General features: G+C 42.8%; 3 protein-coding genes across 3 annotated transcripts; 1 reads left to right on the forward strand and 2 right to left on the reverse strand.

Moving 5' to 3' along the window:
- Positions 1–1394: 1394 nt before the first annotated feature.
- LOC115767985 (monocarboxylate transporter 5) lies at positions 1395–2270 on the reverse strand. Its single transcript, XM_030712384.1, has 3 exons — positions 1943–2270; positions 1681–1881; positions 1395–1617 (listed from the first exon to the last, which is right to left on the reverse strand). Exons 1-3 carry the CDS (start codon positions 2208–2210, stop codon positions 1454–1456), a joined length of 633 nt encoding a protein of 210 aa, XP_030568244.1. The 5' UTR covers positions 2211–2270; the 3' UTR covers positions 1395–1453.
- Positions 2271–3471: 1201 nt separating this feature from the next.
- On the forward strand, positions 3472–7979 carry LOC115767983 (fatty acyl-CoA reductase wat). Its single transcript, XM_030712382.1, has 7 exons — positions 3472–4000; positions 4090–4178; positions 4978–5087; positions 5170–5371; positions 5461–5829; positions 6241–6390; positions 6462–7979. Exons 1-7 carry the CDS (start codon positions 3506–3508, stop codon positions 6541–6543), a joined length of 1497 nt encoding a protein of 498 aa, XP_030568242.1. The 5' UTR covers positions 3472–3505; the 3' UTR covers positions 6544–7979.
- LOC115767984 (monocarboxylate transporter 12-like) lies at positions 6600–9869 on the reverse strand. Its single transcript, XM_030712383.1, has 2 exons — positions 7029–9869; positions 6600–6956 (listed from the first exon to the last, which is right to left on the reverse strand). Exon 1 carries the CDS (start codon positions 9420–9422, stop codon positions 8607–8609), a length of 816 nt encoding a protein of 271 aa, XP_030568243.1. The 5' UTR covers positions 9423–9869; the 3' UTR covers positions 6600–6956; positions 7029–8606.
- Between the last annotated feature and the right edge of the window lie 11316 nt (positions 9870–21185).

The following is a 21185-nucleotide window of genomic DNA, read 5'->3' on the forward strand; positions in this document are numbered from 1 at the left end:
ATTGTACATATAAAATTGTCAATCTATTAAAACTAAACAAAAACAAAATATAGAAAAAATATGTTTTGTGCATGGGTCGGGTGTGCGTGTGTGTGTGTGTGTGTGTGTGTGTGTGTGTGTGTGTGTGTGTGTGTATACGCACGAGTATATCACCGCAAATTACAAAAGTACTCGAAAGTACGCGTTAATGTGAAACATAAGAGAAAGAAAATAAAAAGAAAATCAAGTGTTAACGACTGCGCAATACTCTGTTCACAATGTGATTCAACAATGAAATCAGTCGAAATGCGACGACTGTGAGAGACTGTCGAGTGACTGTCAAACTGTAACAATAGGAAATATCGATCTTTGGGGCTTGGGCGTGATCGATCCAACGAGCTGGTTCACAGCAGTCTATCAAACTTGATGTTGATAGCTTTTCAATTCTGGCAGATATTAAATCTCGGCAGTGGTCCGAGAATTGTATTCATGCCAGGGCTGCGCAGCTAAACAAAATGTATTGCCGGTTCGGTTCACGAACCAGCTCCCTGCCTGAAGAATCGGTTTAAGTTCAAACCTAGTTTTCTCTTTTTCGAATTATACATATGAAAATAATTGAAATATTTAATTTACAATTTTGTACATGCAAGAGGCAATAATTGGAGGCAAAGTTTGTTATACTTTGAGTTATTTTCTTTTCAACCGAATAGTATTTGAAAAGTAACTCGTTCGGTTCGGGTTGTGCTCATTGGAGTTCCGGGCTCGAACTGGTTCCCAGTTCACGGGGCACCAACCAAATATGCTCCTTTTCCGAGCGTGTACAGAGTATGAAGACTGAAGCTTACTTAAAAGTTATTTTCTTTTCATCCGAATAATATTTGAAAAGTAAATCGTTCCGTTCGGTTCATTGGAGTTCCGGGCTCGAACTAGTTCCCAGTTCACGGGGCACCAACCAAATATGCCCCTTTTCCCGCTGTGTACAGAGTATAAAAACAAAACTGTAAACCGAAATTGTTGCGTGTCTAATTGAATTTGTTGTTGTTGTTGTTGTTGTTGTTAGCTTTCTGCTGCTGCAGCCCCCCTCCTACGAACCCCTCGGCCATTGTTGATATATAAATAATGTATGCCTATAGCTATGAATACGTGTATGTGTATGCATGCATGTGTGTGTAGCCCTGACCTAAGCCTACTCTTAGTACATATATTGTCTAGCGCTGCGTGCGGCACACACTTTTCTTTTTGATTTTCATCCGACGTTCTTTTCTTTACAAATTTTCCCTAAAAGCTACACAAGACAAAAAAAAAAAGAAACAGACTAAAAATTAAAAAAAAAAATAATAAAAAAAAAAAAAACAGAGTATAAAAAATTGAAAATCAATAAAAATGATTTAACAAAGTCAAACATTGCCCTGCCCCCGCGTCCCTGCCCCGCCCTGCGCTGCCCTGCCACCGTGCCAGGCCCATCCGGGTGAAGCTAACTGAGCGCCAGCTGCTCGGAATTGAACTTCTGCTCGGCCTTGTGCTCCTGATAGCGCTGCAGCGGCGGAATGGCAAACATGACCAGCCCACTGATGGCGATCATCAGGCCAGCCATGAGGAAGGCCGGCGAATAGGAGCCGGTTATGTCGTACATCCAGCCTGTGAATAAAATATGCACGATTATATATGGCATATACGATATGGATAGGATATGCAACTCACCGCCAATGGGCGGTCCAATGAAGCTGGCGATGCCCTGGAAGAGCAGCAGCAGACCAAAGGCATTGGTCAGCTTCTCCAGGCCCAGCAGATCGACCAATATGACCGAGGTCAGGCCCACATAGGCGCCAATGGTGAAGCCGAACACGGAGCAGTAGATGAGCAGCGAGTTGAAGTCGCCGCACAGCGGCACCATTGCCGTGGCTGCAACAAAAGGGGGCAGGCATTAAGCAACAGCTGGAAAATGACGGCTGTGCCGACTTACCAATGCCGCAGGCGGTGAGGCAAACATTGTAGACGAGCAGGCGATTCACCCACGGCTTGTCCGCTATGTAGCCCAGGATGATGCGTCCAATGGTATTGGCCACGCCGATCGAGGCAATCAGATAGCTGGCCTCCGATTTGCCAATGTTCAGAGTTTCCGCCTGGGAGACAACGTACAGATAGGGCACATTGAAGCCGATGCTTGTGCAGAAATTCGATACGGAGAAGATCACAAAGATCACGTCCTTCAGCAGCGAGAAGTTCATCATTTCCGCGAACGTGTCGCGCGTCTCCTTCGAGCAGCTGATGCAGCCGCAGCATTCGGTCACCTCCTGTGGACGACAAACGGATCGTAAATCGTAACATTTTCTATACCCTTTGAAAATGTCGAAGCAAGGGTAGCATGGTCCTATGCTGATGTATGTAACAGGCAGATCGATATCTTCCGCCCATTTCCATGTTATCGATAAATATCGATTTCGAGATATGTTCATGTGGGCGTAGCTCGAAGATAGAGAAACCAAATTCGGTGTATAGATACTCATTTGGTATAACTTGATCAAAAATGCTACACTTTTTCGAGAACTGCCCCCATTCTAGCCAACATTCAAGGGTAGACTCGTGGGCTTTGGCATGTACACACTTTTTTATAACATTTTGAAGCACTGAAAATTTCATAAAGATCGGACTGTACAGACCGAAGGCATACGAAGAAGAAAGAAGAAAGATGGAAGGGTATCTACTAGTCAGGCATTTTCTTTGAATAATCTTCGCAGCTTTCCATTCAGATCGGACTGTACAGACCGAAGGAACATATACAAAGAAGGAAGAGGAAAGGGTATCTACTGGTCAGGCATTGTCTTAGAGTAACCTTCGCAGCTTTCCCTTTAGATCTTGGTCTAAGTCTTTTCGAACTCCATTCGATTTCGCAATGATCGGACTGTACAGACCGAAGGAACATATACAAAGAAGGAAGAGGGAAGGGTATCTACTGGTCAGGCATTTTCTTAGAGTAACCTTCGCAGCTTTCCTTTCAGATCTGGGCCTATGTCTTTTCGAGTTCGAATGACAAACTTTCATGGTTAGGTAATTAATTGGAACTAGTTCAATCACTAGTGGAACTAGTTCAGTCAGTAGTGGAACTAGTCTAATGCGTTACTGCTTCACTTTTGTTTACAGTTTGGGGTGTCTCGGGTTCAACACAAGTTCTCTTCCGCGTTGCAGCCTAAACACACCTGATCAAGGTCGAATGGCTGGTTGGTTCGCTGGTTGGGTGGTTGCTTGGGTGGTTGGGTGGCCTGTAGGTGCGAGGGGGGGGGGGGGGGGGGGTGAAGGGGTGCTGCAGCGCTACGCATGTCCGATTAGCATATACGCACATTGAAATGAGCCATATGTAAGTAGCTCATGTAAGTTTAATGTAGGCTGATCTAATGAATAATTAACAGGCGGGCCGACGGGTCGCCGCCGTGTGGCCCAAAAGCCGGCGCTACTTGTCGCTGGCGGTTAGTGTCTGTGCGCCCGTAAAGCTGGCAGCAACTGGAACTGGGCCTGGAATCGCCTGGCAATGACACAAACACTGGCCGAGTTCTTTGAGGACAGCGAAATCTTTGTCACCGGCGGCTCGGGCGTGGTCGGCAAGGCGCTAATCGAGAAGCTCCTGCGCTCCTGCAATGTGAAACGGATATATTTGCTGCTGCGTCCGCGACACCAGCTCAATGCCGAGCAGCGGCTGGCCAAGCTGCGCAACGCCAAGGTGTTTCAGGTGCTGCGCTTGCAGAAGCCGCAGGAGCTGGACAAACTGTACGCCATACCGGGCGACGTCTCGGAGCCCGGTCTGGGCATTGATGACCAGCACCGGCAGCTGCTCGAAAATGTTTCGCTGCTGTTCCACTGCGCCGCCACGGTGCGCTTCGATGAGCCGCTGCGCGTTGCCCTCCAGCTGAATGTGGGCGGCACTCTGGAGGCATTGAGATTCGCCGAGCATCTGCAACAGCTGCGCATCTTTGTGCACGTCTCCACCTTCTTTAGCAATCCCTATTTGCAGCGTGTGGATCCCAAGGTGCCTAATCGCTTTCACTCGCATTCCCTTCGCGTCACCTATCGCCACTTGGCTAAGTTCTCTCTCCACTCGTTTCTGTCCTCTTCCAGTGCTATTCCTCGCCCATGGACTGGCGCATGTGTCTGCGGATGCTGCACGAGATCAAGGACGATAACATCCTGGACACGCTCACCCGCAAGTGAGTTTCTATCCATACTCTGTTCTCAGTGTTGGACCTAGGTTAGTTAGACAAAGGGGGTGGAGAAAACGTTTCAACCATCAAGTGACTCTCAAACTGCGAACACGGTGACTCGCAAACTGTTGGAGGTCATCGGTGAGACGACATATTAAACGAAGTCACTCTCAAAGTGATGAGATAAGACTGTGAAACTGTGAAAAGAGCGCCTCGAAAACTGTGGCTTTTGGATATCCAAAAGTAGATCTGTATCGAATGGAATGACAATGACAGTATTTTGTGTGACTCTCAAACTGTCAAACAGAGCACTGACTTCCCCAGCCGTGACTCTAAGACTGTGCTCTCAAAGGTGATAAGAGGGCGCAACATTTTGCGCTTGATCTTTTATGGAGATCACCATCAGAAATCTACAAACTGACTTTTGTGACTTTAAAACTGTAAGCCTATAATTATTAAGCGACAACTGTGACTCCACAACTGCGACCTTAATATGTATACTAAATGGAGTGAGGTTTAATTATTTAAAACTGTAATTTGGTGGAAGTGAAGCTCAAACTAAAAAGCAGTGACTCTTAAACTGCGACCTTCAAACGAACTCCAAACCTGTGACTTTCAACTGTGACTCTAGAACCGCAATCTTCAAACTGTGATTTTAAGAATTGTTGCGACTTGCAGCTCAGATGAGTAAATTGACCAGGTTAACAGGGTCAAGCAATGGGATCAATGGGAAGGATTTGAAGACGAGTGTCAGATGATATTTATGCTTTGCTTGCTACACTTTCCAACACTTAATCCTCTCTAGACTAATTGTGGGCTTTCCCAACACGTACACCTTTACGAAGAACCTGGCCGAGTCTCTGATCAACGACTATCGCACGCGCCTGCCGGTTATCGTCTATCGGCCCTCGATAGGTTTGTTTATCTTTCTCGCTTCTTTTTTTTTCTCCACCCATTAATCGATAACCGATTTAATTGGATTGTGTTTCGGGTACAGTGCTCTTTGCAGTAAGCGACCCGCTGCCCGGCTACGCGCCCTCGCTGATGGGCGCCATGGGCCTCTTCTCGCTGGTGGGCGCCGGCCTGCTGAAGACCGTCTATATAGGGCGCGATGTACACCTGGATATAACACCGCAGGATATGGGCATAAAGGGCATGATCTATTATACCAAGTGCGGCTACGATGCCTACCGTCAGGGGTGAGTGCCTCTATCATAATCCCGCCAACATATATATTTATCTATATATCTATATATTTCCCTTTTACCCTTGCCCCGCACAACTGCAGAACGCCCAAGGAGCTGCTGGTGTACCAAACCTCGTCGCGCAACCACATACCCTTCACGTTCCGGAGAATGGCCACGCACATGGACACAATGAATCTGTGGTACAGTGGCGCCTTCCTCAAGAATCTCTGGGTGCCGGGCTGTCACTATACGGACAATCGTTTCGTCTACAAGTTTCTTGTCTTCACCAAGCAGGTGCTGCCCGCCCTATTCGTGGATCTGCTGCTGCGCCTCTGCGGTCGCCCCCCGGCCATAATGCCCATCATGCGTAAGCTCTACCACACGCTCGAGGTGATGAAGCCCTTCATGTTCAACAACTATGACAGTCCCGGCGCCACAGATCTTAAGCGCATGCTGGAGCAGAACAGAAAGTAAGCCATGTCTATATCTATATCTATATCTATATCTATATCTATATCTATATCTATATCTATATCTATATCTATATCTATATCTATATCTATATCTATATCTATATCTATATCTATATCTATATCTATATCTATATCTATATCTATATCTATATCTATATCTATATCTATATCTATATCTATATCTATATCTATATCTATATCTATATCTATATCTATATCTATATCTATATCTATATCTATATCTATATCTATATCTATATCTATATCTATATCTATATCTATATCTATATCTATATCTATATCTATATCTATATCTATATCTATATCTATATCTATATCTATATCTATATCTATATCTATATCTATATCTATATCTATATCTATATCTATATCTATATCTATATCTAGCACCGAATTCGATCTGTTCGAAGAATACGAATACGCACACCGTACGGATCGCCTGACCTCCGCCTGCAGCAATATGATCCAGAGCATACGGCACGATCTGCTCAACGAGGATCCCAGCACGTTGCCGCGGGCCAAGCTACTAATAAACATGTAAGTAGTTGCACCCAATGAATTATATATATATATATTGTGTATATGTCTGTTTAAATCTCTGACTGCAGCAAGAAAGCCATCTACCATGTGACATGCTTGTTTGTGCTCTATAAGCTGCTGAGCTGGCTCTGGTACCACTTTCTGGCCTAGTTCGTCTGGACGATGTTCGGACTCGCCCTCAACCAAGTTAGATTAAAATATTTTTGTTTTTTTGTTTTTTTTTTTTTTCTTAGACTAGAGCATTATATATTCCTGGAAACTGACTACTTGGCATTTAATTGTTATGGCTCGACTAAGTAGAGTTTAGCTCAAGCCAAACACAAAATGCAGTTGGATGGATCTGGCGTTGCCAGATGTTTACTACAAATTGGTACGTTTTCTTTTTTGTTGCACAAAATATGCGGCCACACTTGGTTTTTTTGTTTGTTTTTATGGCTAATCATCGGAGTCGGAGACGTCTTCGACATCTTGTTGGCCGCAATTGTAGATGGCCAAAATGCTCTCCAGCAGATCATCCCAGACCTCATCGGCCATGGCATTGCCATCCATGCCAAGTCCCAGAGCTAGATGCGTGCGATAAGGGCTTTCAAGTTTTGTTTCCAACAATAGTTGAATTAAATTGAGCAATTTGATACCTTCAATGTATTCCAATTCCTGTAAAGCGGTCTTTATTTTAAACTCTGCTATTTGATCCTTCAAGTTTGTCATTTCCGAAAACTCCAAGCCCTATTTCTACTTCGGCAGCTGCTTAGCGCGCCAGCTGACAGCCTGTCAAATGCAATTCACATTATGTGACCAGGTTTGAATATTTCGAAAATTCGGAATGCTTTTGTTTTTCTGGTATTTAAATGCAGCTTAAAAGTTGCGGATGAGTCTAGCATGTAACATATAAACAACTCTTAAGTTTAAAGAATGTCGAAGGTTCATTGATTATATTCCAAATCAATTTTTAGCTGTTCATTTAAATCTGTCTTGAAATTGGAAATCCTAAAGCCAACAGCTTGTAAAACATCTGAAAGCTTTAAAGTTATATATAAGCTATTATATTACGCACTCTAGAGTTTTGTAGGTTTGTTAATATCTAGGACCCATTCGAAAAGTGTAAAAACTTGAAACCTTTTTTATGATAGAGCTCTATATATATATATATATATATATATGCCTGATAAATACTAGATATAATTGGCTCTTCAGTTGCAAAAGCTAAGTCGGTATATTTGGGATATACTAAAAAGAAAATCTAGCGGTATTTTCATGTAGCATAAAACTTGAGTCTTGAGCTGGGCTTGAGCATAGATGTATCTCGGGAAAATTGTAGATTGATTGCGTGTATTGGATAAACAAAAGTTTGGCAAAGGGTCAAACCAAGGATTTTCAGTTGAAATAGATGAAAATGCAGTTTTCATCTGCCAGAGTCCAGGTTCCAGGAATATTTCAACTTCGGTGCACCGAAGTAGCGGGGTTTTTTTTTTTTTTTTTTGTCGCTAGCCCCTAAGTAGCCTTTGGCTAAGCTAATCAATTAAAATGTTTCGTAGCTGTACACAACAAGTTTTCCATATAAAATTCAAGTGTCAAAAAACCAAAAACTAAATCGACCAGAGTCCAATGAGCGAAGCTGCCGCCAATACACAGCCCGGCGGAGCCGATCCCTGCAAGCAGACGCTACGCCAACGTCTGGTGCAGAGATTGCGGCTGGCACTGGGCCTACCCAGCACATGGAGGCGAGTTCCCTTGACCCCGATGCGGTTTCTGTTCTTTCTGATACGCTGCCTGCTGGCGCTGCTGGTCGTGCTCTACGTGGCGCTGCTCGGCGACGAGTATCAGGCACGCCAGAGGACGCAGCGCCAGCGCCAGGCGCAGCCCAAGTGGTCCGGGTTGCCGTGATTGAATAAAGTCAAATACCAGCTGGCGTGTGTGTGCTTGGCTTACCTGACTCTGGGCCAGCGGATGCGTCTGTCTGAGGGAGCCATAGCGCCTGATGATGCCGGAACCGGAACGCGAATGCGAGAGATCATTCCGTGAGCTGGCGTACTCCGGTATATTGTGCAGCGAGCCCTACAATTCAGTATACGATCAGTGTCGGATCGTGATCGTGGCGTCCACCTACCTGATAGAGTGCATCCGGGCGGTACATGGTGCCGCTGGCGCTGCGCTCCCGGTGCGTCTCGCGCAGCGGCATCAGCTGCGGCTGGCTGGCAAATGTCCGGCCAAAGTCATCGTTGCTGGTGCTCTTCACCACCGTCGGGCCATTGATCTGGTTGGCCTGCCCGTTGAGCAGTCCATTCGAGTTGTTGTTCTGCTTGGACGGCGAACGTGGTTAGTGTGCGGGCGGCACGGGACGGGACGGGGCGTGGGTAGGCACTTACCAAACTGGGCTTGAGATTATGGCCAACGCTGTTGGAGCGACAAAGCCCGCCGCCGCCGACGCCGCCGGAGGCGGAATCTGGTCGCGGCGGCAGCTGCAGATACTGATCCGTTGCCGTTGGCTTCGCTCCGGCGACTTGAGCCTTGAGCGGCTCCAGTTCGGCGGGCGTTACATTTTGATCCATGATCGTCGATTTCTTTGTACGCTTGGTCACTTTGGGGCGCGGCGCCTCCAGTGGCCGGAACATGGCGCCGAATATAATGCAATTGAGCACCACGCCGCCAATGATGAGCATTGCGCCGCGCCAGCCATAGCTCTTGATCAGCAGCTCCGTCAGCGGGGCAAAGACAAAGGTGCCAAAACCGGAGCCGCATACGGCAATGCCCGTGGCCAGGGAGCGGCGCGCCTCGAAGTATTGCGTGACGCTGACAATGGCCGGCAAATAGATGAGCCCGAAGCCCAAGCCAGTGCCGAAGCCAATGGTCACTATCAGCGTGGCCACATTCTGGGCAAACATGCTGCCAATTATGCAGCCGGCCGCCAGAATGGCGCCCGCAATGGTCACCGGTCGACAGCCATAGCGATTCACAAACGAAGAGCTGATGGGACCTGGTTCGGATGCAGTCAATAGCTTATGGATTAGCTCTGTTTCGGATCGGAACATACAGGCACGTTGCCCACTTACCGGATGAAAAGGTAACGCCCACCATTATGGATGCTATCCAGGCGGTATAGCCTTTGCCCTCATTGAAGTACGTGAGAAACTCATTGTAGAATATGCCAAAGGAGTAGGTCATGCCGTCGGCTAAGTGTGGAATAGATAAAAGGGTGTTTATTTTCACAGTGTGGCAACCCTAAAGATTGCTCAAATGGTCTCTTCGAGCTATAAAGATCTAGGCATAATGCTAATACCAGCTAGTTTTAGTTGACAACAGGTTAAATAACTCCAATCGCTTGTCAAAGTTGTAAATAGCGTGTTATTTTGACAGTGTGGCAACCCTAAAGCTTGCTGGTCTAAGCTATAAAGATCTAAACACAAATCTGTTTCGAGTCAATGTAAGTTTGAATAAAGTGTGGCAGCCCTAAGGCTTGCTCAAGTGGTCTCTTCGAGCTATTAAGATCTAGGCATAATGCTGATAAGTTGACAACATGTTTAATTAACTCAGTCGCTTGTCAAAGATTCTTTTCGTTTTTGCACGTGTGGCAACGCCATACAGGCTGCTGCTGTTACAGTTAATATTAATTTTTGAAATGTTGCTTATTTTTTCGCAAAAGTGGCCACATTTTGTCAACTGTCGCACATGTGCTCCAGTGCTGCCAGATGTGCAAAAGACTTTACATATTTAACAAGTAGTTAAACTGCGTGTCAAATTTGCATAGGCAATACTCTTAAAGATATTGAAAAGGCGTCTACTTCGAACTATCACGGACCAAACTAGTTGGATCGGGTCCAATTGGACACATTCCAATTGGATTAAGTCCCGCTCTACAACTAAGCCCCCCAAAAAGTAGGCAACACTTCATTTGACTTGTGGATGAATGTGCGGGAAAAGTGCTTTAAAATTGGGAATTTCGAATAGCTGCTCATAAATCAGTTTAGCTGGCAATTAATGAAATGCCCGCCAGAGCGTTTTTCTGCCCTCCCCCTCCCCATACGCCTCTTTTATGTTTATCAGCAATGCTACCGTTGACATTTTTATGACCCAGAATTAGGCGATCTGATAAGGTGCATGGCCGTTGGCCACATGTGAAGCTTCTTATGGCTCTGACATGATAAGATTGGCCAATTAACCAAAATTAATAATTATGTACAGCCAATTACATGTGCGCCCCTCGTCTGTCCACATGCACACATATCTATATATATATATACTTAGTAATACATATATTTATTTATAAAAGTATCAGCCTAGGCCGTATCGTAAATCAGCTGCTAACTAAATTTTATGGCCGGGCGCTAATCGCGCGTCTGGCTAACAAATTGGATTTGCACGATTAGTGCGTTTATTTCTGCTACACCCCGGCCCTACCCATAGCATAAGCTGGCCAAGGTTTTCTTTTCGCCTTTTCATCCATAGATATTTCTATAGTTTTTGGTTTTTATTGATTTATGAATGCAGCTCCGGGCGGTTGCCATGCGACTGGGCCAGGCAAATTGGTTAGCGACAAATTCAAGTTGAAATTGAAGCAGAAGCTTCAGCAGCAGGAATTTTGAATAGATTTAAAAGTTCACAGTACACAGTACATAGTGCGCACAGTGGTTGGAAATCAATGAACACGCTGCGAAATTATTACCGTCCATGTTTGTATTTAACCTGAAGCTAACTAAAAAAAGTACAGCTGCATCCCAAATACTCAAGAGTTCGGGTTCGCTGCAAAGTTTAAAGCAATAGAAATGCCAGGTTCGAACCCGCAATTGGTTTAGAGCCTAAAATCGAATCGTTGTAAATATTTGTCGGGCTAACAACGATTAATCACATCAACTTAGACTTTGCTTTATCGTTATTATAGCTCTTGATAGCGACACTATCGATTTGATTATAGATTAGGCATTAGTTATTTCAAGTTCTCTGAGTTACCAACTAAAGCATTGTGTTTGTCAAGTGACTGAGAACATGCTGTTCAAGTGCCTGATAGCGTCTACAATTATTCGATTATGTTTAAATACTATGTCAAAGGCATGCATACTTGTCGCTTTATCAGACATCCATTTGGAATAATATGATTATAAATTGGGTTGGAATTGGATTTTCTAGCTCAGATATATATGATAATAAATTGTTTAGGAAAACGTCTTATCTTCGAAGTGTATACCTGACTTGCCCTAAATTTCAATCTTGTCTAGAGACCGCCTTTCTATGCGATTTTCAAGCATATACTACGTTTTGTTATTTTCCTCTATTACACGCTTTACGCTCACTTCGTATGTCTTTCTATCCGATTATCGTCAATTTTTTAAATACATAATTGTCATAACTGGACATGCAATTTGAGTGCGACCATGCCCCACTGTGCGTCCACTTGTTGGCCCGTGTCAAGTGTCCACGCTGGTTAATTGACTTTGGGATAAGCACTTACTGACTATGTGAATCATAAACGAGCCAAAGACCACAACCCAGCCCCAGCCGCCATCTGGGGGCGTGGGCAATGGATCCATATCCATTTCGCATTGCCCATTCCCATTGCCCGGCTGCGTCTGTTGGGATTTTCTGCGTGCTGGCGGTCCGTGCACCATTTTGTGACCTTATCCTGTGGAATGTGTGTGTATATATATGTGTGTGTGTGTGTGTGTGTGTGTGTGTGAGTGGCCCACGGCCCTGCGGCGTTTGTCTTGCCCTCGACCGCTGTAGCTGCTGCTCAAGGTGTATGTGTGCGTGTCTCTCTCTCTCTCTCTCTCTCGGGTCGAGAAGTTCCTTATCTGAGCTGCGGTTTCAACTGCAGCGGCTGCTGTGGCATGTTGTGCGGGCCGTCTGAAATTATTTTAAAAGCAATTAGATATAGAAACATCATATCAGCATAAGTTCGCAATAAACTGTACAGTAAAACGACAAAAAAATCAACCTTAAACAAAGATGCTTAAGAAAATGTCAAGGAAAACTCGTGAAAACATCATGTTTTTTTAAATATTTTTAAATATATTTAAATTAAATATAACATAAATAAATTTTAATTTTTCTCAAGTTATACAGGACTATACATGGTAAAATAAAAAAATTGTTCCTAATTCAAATCAGCTCTGGAGAAGAGGTGCCAATATTTGAGCCACGACTGTAATTTGTCTGGTCAACCAGCTTCAATTTGAGGTGCTGCCAATTTTGCGATATTGGCGTTGCCACACTTTTAACCGTTGACAGATCATAGCTAATGACAATAAAAAGTTTATTTTTCATTGAAAATATTGACGTTGTTGGGCAGAATTGAAAAATTCTTGAAATGCAGCTATCAATGCAAACGGAGACAGATAGAAATGGGAGCTGTTGTTGGGGCTGATGTGTGCAAAACCGAATCGAAGCGGTTATCAGGCGCCACCTTCTGAACTGCCCGTCAATCGGGCGACGTAACGCTGACGAGTCAAAACAAAAACAAATATTTGGCTTGGACCCTCGCAGAGAGAGAGAGACAGCGAGAAAGAGAGAGTATCTCAGAAGTCTAGAAGCTTCGTTGTTTTGTGATTGTTGTTGTTGCTGGACTGCTATCAGCAACGGCCTCTTGAACTGCGCGGGCGCAGACGGGCGCTCAAATAGAGGGGAGGTGGGCCTATGACATGATCCGATCCGATTCGAACCGAAACAAATCGTGCATCAAAACAAATGGCAATGTATGAAAACAGTTTTATTTTTAATTAAAACTCATTTATAGAGTGCCTTTGATTATCAGGCCGCTAGACCCCCAGCGTTTGTTTTGCTGACAATAAAATATATATAAATATACGTATATATAATAATGATATAGGAATTGTACAAACACAGTCGTTAACCGAACAACAGCTGAGCGCAAATCAAATCTGGTTTATGCGTACACAAAATGCCAGATAATCAATCATTGAGCAAGTGATTGAGCAAGTTGTTGTCAAGCTCAATATCCATATTGAAGCTCTAATATAAGGCTTAAGTTTACCCTCTTCAACTGAAAAGCTGTCAATTAGAGTGCTGCCCAATGCTGCCCCGACAATCAATAGCATCTATTGGCAGCACTCCAATTAAACACACACTAGCTGGGTGGTAACACTTTTCTTTTGACTGCAGTGCTGCCAGCTTTTAACTCAATTGCCAAATTAGGTGGCATCACGACAGCATCTTTTTAGGCAGAGGAACGTTTTCAAAAGAATTGACAGTTACAATTCTGAGTGTGAATGCAGCGTTGCCAATGCGGTAATTATGCATCCAACTAGACAGCAGTGGAAACGTTGCATTATCTAATTGAATTTGGAAATAACGTGGGAATGCTGCATTATCTATGGTCAAGCTCTCAAAAACATTCTAAACATTCTACTTTACATTCTTGTACACATTTGTGACGCCTATAAAAGGTGTTCAATTTTATTTTGATTCGGCTTAAAGCGGCTAAGTCTGCACATTTATGCTCGAGTACATGTGTGTATATATAATACGATTTCTTGCATGCCCAATCAACATTGTTGTTCTTGCTGCCCGCAAGTTAAAACAATGCGCAAAAGTTGCAACAATGCAACGCGTTGATTATAATGACACAATAAATGCACAGCGAGCAGAAAACAAAAGAAATATATATATATATATATATATATATATATATATATATATATATATATGTATACAAGAGAATAACAAAGAGGGAAAACAAAATCAGAATCGAAATAACAAGGAAATGCAGCGCTTTTGATAGTGCCGCAAACGGAATACCCTTTCATGAGTTGCAAACAAGTCGAGCGTGCTCGAGTAGCAGATACCCTATACTCAGTGTTCAGTTTTCTTTCTATTGAAATTCGTGCAAATGGGCCTCAAAAAGTTACATATTCCCGTTCTTTGTATGCTACACAAGAGTCGAGATATACCAAATCTGGCAACTGTAGATATGGTCCAAATACAGATATCGATATCGATCTCGATATCGATTTCGATATCGATATATCTGCGCAGTTTCTTTGGGTTTTGAGTTGGCTTTGAGTTGGCAGCACAGTTCCTTGACCTTTTACATAATCTTATATATAATATCGTGACATTTAATGGCTAAATTGTGTGTAACCTTTTGCTAGGGTATTACAATGAATATGAGAACACAATTGCTTGAGTTTTTTATCCGCCGATTATCAGCGAATGCTCACATGTTGCCACAGAAAAGCGCCAGCTTATGTACATGTATATAAGTATAAATATCTGTTATATACATATTTTCCATATAACAAAAGCAAGCGCAGCAGAAGCTGCAGCAGCTGAGGGGCGTCTCCGACAGCAGCAACAAGTGTGTGTGGCAACAGGAAACGGCGCCATGTGACTCACCAGTCACAGTCACCGTCACAGTCGCAGTCACAGTCACCGTTTACGCCTCACACTCACCGCCAAAAGTCGGCGCACGGCGGCGCTGAGCTTTGTGTAATCACAGGCAATTAACTTAGAACGAGGTACCTGAACCTCTGCTCGGCAACAAGCAGCACGCGCACACACACACACACACACACACACAGAGAGAGAGACATCAATTTGTTGTTTCTGTTGAAAATGAAATCAAAAGTCTTGACCATGACTTTCAGTCGGACGTGCCAGAGAACTGGATGATTCGCCTAAACTCGTGCGTTTAAATTACATACAAAAATTGTGATTATGAACAAATTAAAAGAACGAGAAGATGAAAAGAATATTGCGCATACGCAGCGTTAAGCTAATTAAAAGAGACAGCGAGAGAGAGAGAGAGAGAGGCAGAGAGGGAGAGAGACAGAGAAAGGTAGACATGTGCACCGCCCACTTAATATGTTCAATAAAAGAAAGATGAAAAGAGATGGAAAATTAACACCAAGACTAAATACGATTAAAAAGCTTTATAATATAGGCGATATTCCAATTGGATATAGTATATCGAACCAAGATACATGTCTATAAAGAAACATATATGATATAACTCCGCCAACCCGACAGATATGGAGCCAAAACTCAGAGACTACAAACGGATCAACAGACAAGGGAAATTGCAACTGATTCACAATATATGTATATACTTTATGGGATCGAATACGTTTCCCTCTCTACGTCAAATTTGGTATATGGGTGTATACAGACTTAGAATACCTCCTCCATTGCCTCAATTTTACAGCTATAGCCTTGGACTTTCGCATTTATACATTTTTCTAAGCTATTTGTCTGCTCAAAAAATTTCATCAAAATCGGACTTTAAACACCGAAGTTAATCAAGAATGCATTTTCCAGATAAAGTCTGCGCAAAGGAAAGCGCATGCGTGCGTGCGTGCGTGCGTGCATGCGTGCGTGCGCTCGCTTGCATCTGCTAGTCGGATACTCCTGGCATTAATACTCTTTCTTATTTACTGTATAATGAAAAGTGTTCTTAAGCATTTTCGAGAAAGATCTGGAAAGTCTTAATGTAAAATCTAAGCAACCTCTATAATTCCGATCCATGGCTGAGCATACATATGCATAGGTTCCATCCATTCTTGGGTGCACTCAGTGCTATTGTTTAGACGAATTGGTTCGGTCTAAAGTCGAGTCTCTGGCTCCTATCAGGCGGCGACCGATAACAGCTTCAGCTTCGCTTGGCCTGTTATCGACGCTTGGGCTTTATCTTAGGGGCGTCAGCGACTGTGTGTGTGTGTGTGTGTGTGTGTGTGTGTGTGCGGGCGGGGAGGGAGGGCTGAGGAATGCGTCATGAGAAATGCATACTGACCTATCCCCAGCCCTGGCCCAGACTCAGAAGTGGAAATTTTCAAAGGAAATTGTAAATTGGCAAACACCAACAAGCTGCTTGTCGGCGGGTTGGTCTTTGAAGGGGGAGGGGGAGAGGGAGGGGGGAGGCGTGGTCGGCCAGGGGGTTGCCAAGTTGTTTGCTTTACTGTGGTTTCGGCAGCTTTTGCGTTGCAGCTATTGTTGTTGTTGTTGCCAAGTCGTTGAACCCGCGAAAAAAAACCAAAAGCAAATAAACAAAATGCCAAAAAAAAGATAGAAGGCGAGAAAGAGAGAGAGAGAGAGAAAGCGAGACTGCGATAACGAGGGCTGCACTGTGAATCACGTTCAGTTCAGAGTTCACTTGGCAGGTTCATTGCCGACTCACTCCGCGGAACGCAAATTGAACCATTCGCTCACCTTGTGGAAAAGCCTTCTGACGATGTTCGACATGAATGGGAAATGGAAAATGGGAAATGCGCGCGCGATTCTGTGTGTGTGTGTGTGTGTGTGAAAGCAAGATGAATGAAAGACATTTATGAGGCTGCAAGCCTTCAGGCATAAATATAATAAAAACTGTCGCAGTTGCATTTACTTTTATTTATTTTTTATTTTTTTTGGCTTTACGCGCTGCGTCTTTGTGTTTATGTCGCTCTCTCTCGCTCCGTAGCTGCCTCTATCAGAGTCAGATTCGCACTTTGTTCATTACAGATAGCGCATTAATTAGCATTCTATTAATTTACACAATGCACTCGAATTGTGCGGTCAGACAATTTAATTGCTTTGGCCTTGGCTTTGATTCGCGTCGCGTCGCGTCACGCTGCCCCCGCCAATCCTGCCACGCCCCCTATCCACGGGGAAGGCCTGCCACTTGACCCAGTGACATCCTTTTCCTAGCGTCTGAACCCTTCTGATTAACCGCAATTGAGGTTAGGCTCGATACGAATCCCGTTAGGTTAGGTTTTAAAATTATCCAATAATAGTGATAATGATAATGATAATAATAATGATAATGATAATGATAATGATAATGATAATGATAATGATAATGATAATGATAATGATAATGATAATGATAATGATAATGATAATGATAATGATAATGATAATGATAATGATAATGATAATGATAATGATAATGATAATGATAATGATAATGATAATGATAATGATAATGATAATGATAATGATAATGATAATGATAATGATAATAATATACGAATCTTGGGGTAAGATTTGGACATGAATTTCGACCAAAAAATCGGTGTCGAGATTTGAATGCCAGATTATTCTAGAGGGAAAACCATGAAGAAAACGCCAAACTTCGTGAAAATCGGATAAGATTTGGCCGAGATATGGAGGTGGTAATTTTTGACCCATGTCTATATACGAATCTTGGGATAAGATTTGGACATGAATTTCGACCAAAAAATCGGTGTCGAGATTTGAATGCCAGATTAATCTAGAGGGAAAACCATGAATAAAACGCCAAACTTCGTGAAAATCGGATAAGATTTGGCCGAGATATGGAGGTGGTAATTTTTGATCCATGTCTATATACGAATCTTGGGGTAAGATTTGGACATGAATTTCGACCAAAAAATCGGTGTCGAGATTTGAATGCCAGATTAATCTAGAGGGAAAACCATGAAGAAAACGCCAAACTTCGTGAAAATCGGATAAGATTTGGCCGAGATATGGAGGTGGTAATTTTTGACCCATGTCTATATACGAATCTTGGGATAAGATTTGGACATGAATTTCGACCAAAAAATCGGTGTCGAGATTTGAATGCCGGATTAATATAGAGGGAAAACCATGAAGAAAACGCCAAACTTCGTGAAAATCGGATAAGATTTGGCCGAGATATGGAGGTGCTAATTTTTGACCCATGTCTATATACGAATCTTGGGGTAAGATTTGGACATGAATTTCGACCAAAAAATCGCTGTCGAGATTTGAATGCCAGATTAATCTAGAGGGAAAACCATGAAGAAAACGCCAAACTTCGTGAAAATCTGATAAGATTTGGCCGAGATATGGAGGTGGTAATTTTTGACCCATGTCTATATACGAATCTTGGGATAAGATTTGGACATGAATTTCGACCAAAAAATCGGTGTCGAGATTTGAATGCCGGATTAATATAGAGGGAAAACCATGAAGAAAAATCCAAACTTCGTGAAAATCGGATAAGATTTGGCCGAGATATGGAGGTGCTAATTTTTGACCCATGTCTATATACGAATCTTGGGGTAAGATTTGGACATGAATTTCGACCAAAAAATCGCTGTCGAGATTTGAATGCCAGATTAATCTAGAGGGAAAACCATGAAGAAAACGCCAAACTTCGTGAAAATCGGATAAGATTTGGCCGAGATATGGAGGTGGTAATTTTTGACCCATGTCTATATACGAATCTTGGGATAAGATTTGGACATGAATTTCGACCAAAAAATCGGTGTCGAGATTTGAATGCCGGATTAATCTAGAGGGAAAACCATGAAGAAAACGCCAAACTTCGTGAAAATCTGATAAGATTTGGCTGAGATATGGAGGTGCTAATTTTTGACCCATGTCTATATACGAATCTTGGGGTAAGATTTGGACATGAATTTCGACCAAAAAATCGGTGTCGAGATTTGAATGCCAGATTAATCTAGAGGGAAAACCATGAAGAAAAATCCAAACTTCGTGAAAATCGGATAAGATTTGGCCGAGATATGGAGGTGGTAATTTTTGACCCATGTCTATATACGAATCTTGGGATAAGATTTGGACATGAATTTCGACCAAAAAATCGGTGTCGAGATTTGAATGCCGGATTAATCTAGAGGGAAAACCATGAAGAAAACGCCAAACTTCGTGAAAATCGGATAAGATTTGGCCGAGATATGGAGGTGGTAATTTTTGACCCATGTCTATATACGAATCTTGGGGTAAGATTTGGACATGAATTTCGACCAAAAAATCGGTGTCGAGATTTGAATGCCAGATTAATCTAGAGGGAAAACCATGAAGAAAAATCCAAACTTCGTGAAAATCGGATAAGATTTGGCCGAGATATGGAGGTGGTAATTTTTGACCCATGTCTATATACGAATCTTGGGGTAAGATTTGGACATGAATTTCGACCAAAAAATCGGTGTCGAGATTTGAATGCCGGATTAATCTAGAGGGAAAACCATGAAGAAAACGCCAAACTTCGTGAAAATCTGATAAGATTTGGCCGAGATATGGAGGTGGTAATTTTTGACCCATGTCTAATTATTAATTGGCTTTGTTCTTGACACGATCGTATCGCCGTCCGGCAAGTTCATTGCCATGGGCCGATTTGCAGGGGCTTACGCGAGCCATAAATACCCTTGTTTACGGTGCACTCGGCGTGGCAGCCACCTGTGGAGGTCTGTTGCCAAATGGGACTAACTGTGTCACAGTGAGGCGCCTTCTACACCCACAATCCCAAACACAGCCACAATCACACCCACACCCAACGATTCTCTCTGCTTGGCACTCCCGCTCGTATATGTGAATATTGAATGTAGTATATTTATAGTAATTTTGAGTGTTAGCAATTGAGAGAGATTTAAAAATAGTAGCACGTTTTTGGTTGATTCGATATTTTCTTAGCTTTGACAGTGCATGCCTTGCATTCGATCAGTCAAATTATTGAATATTGCATATAAGCATATACACCTGATGCATCTTACCTGGTCCTGCCGTGCAGTTTGCGCCTTAATATATTTTGTATATTTTAAGATTTTCCTTTTGTTGCGTTTGGCTCAGTTGCACTTTGCTTGTTTTATGTTGTTAGTGTCCCTTGGGTTTCTGAATTTCAATTCTTTTTCAATGAACTTCACTTTGCACTCGGTGCGCGTCGCTGAGCTGCCGATTGTGAACTGAAAGCGCGTCAACTTTGAAAATTGGCGGTTATTGGAATTAAAAACAGCGCAAGTGTAAAAAACAAAAACAAAAAAAATGGGTAGAACAAAAACAAAAACAACTGTTATATATGATTGAGGCACAGCGCAGACAATTTCGAATTTCGATCTCGACTATCGAAGTGTTTAACGGTAATTGAGTGTATTTGCTTGGCTTTCGGCTCGACCAACTGGGCTTTATTTTATTTATGATTATATTCTATTTATTTTCTTCTTTTTTTTTGTTTTTGTTGGATCTTGTGCTCTGCTCTGGAGTGCTGCACAGCCGTTGCCGTTGTCAGTGCGCGGCCAAATAAATCGACAAGCAAAAAACAAAAAACGAACAAATAACGGCGTGCCGCTCCGCAGCCAATCTACAAATGAGTGGCAACTCTTGCGCCTGCTCGCTCGCGTTCGAGCTCGCGCTCGCGTTTGCGCTCTGCTGCTCTCCGTTGCGCGCGCTCTCTGTGTGCTTTCTTATCAGTGCGCCGGAGAGTATGTAAGAGAGAGAGAGAGAGAGAGCGCGCATTAATCTGTGTTAAATTTTAATTAACATTTTTTATATGTATAGTATGAGCTTAGTAAATGACAATCGTTATAAATGTGATAACTAACTAAATATTGCTGCTCTTCGTTTTGTTACCTCCCGCCCTCCCTCTCTCCATCTCCCTCTCTCTCTCTCTCTGCTTGCTGGCTGAGTTTTACAACTTTTTGCAGTAGTTGGCAACATAATAAAGCTGACGATAATCTATTAAATTGGCAATAGTCTGTGTTCCAGGGTATCTATAATCCGGGCATCTACAATCGAATCTAGTTGTTTTCTTTTTTAGATAAAATGCCTGCAATTCTTTAAAGAGCGCATTAAATGTTTATCTCTTTACTATTTATAATCTTTTACTACTATATAAAATTTAAAAAAAAAAATACCAAAATGAAATGGAAAAATACCGAAAAATGAACATATTTTGAAGCTAATTTCTTCCCACGTCTTTACTAAGCCAGTCAAGGCCAAAGAACTGCAGTTGAAAAAGTTAAACAATGTAAGATATAAACATATATGGTCCTGTGCTTATATCATAATCTTTATAGCACTGCTTTAGAGTATATGCGGCGTCGGTGTATATTACAGATAACAAGCAT

Source organism: Drosophila novamexicana, unplaced genomic scaffold, assembly GCF_003285875.2.
Source record: "Drosophila novamexicana strain 15010-1031.04,08,12 unplaced genomic scaffold, DnovRS2.1 tig00001554-arrow-arrow-pilon, whole genome shotgun sequence".
In the NCBI taxonomy this organism is placed as follows: Eukaryota; Metazoa; Arthropoda; class Insecta; order Diptera; family Drosophilidae; genus Drosophila; species Drosophila novamexicana.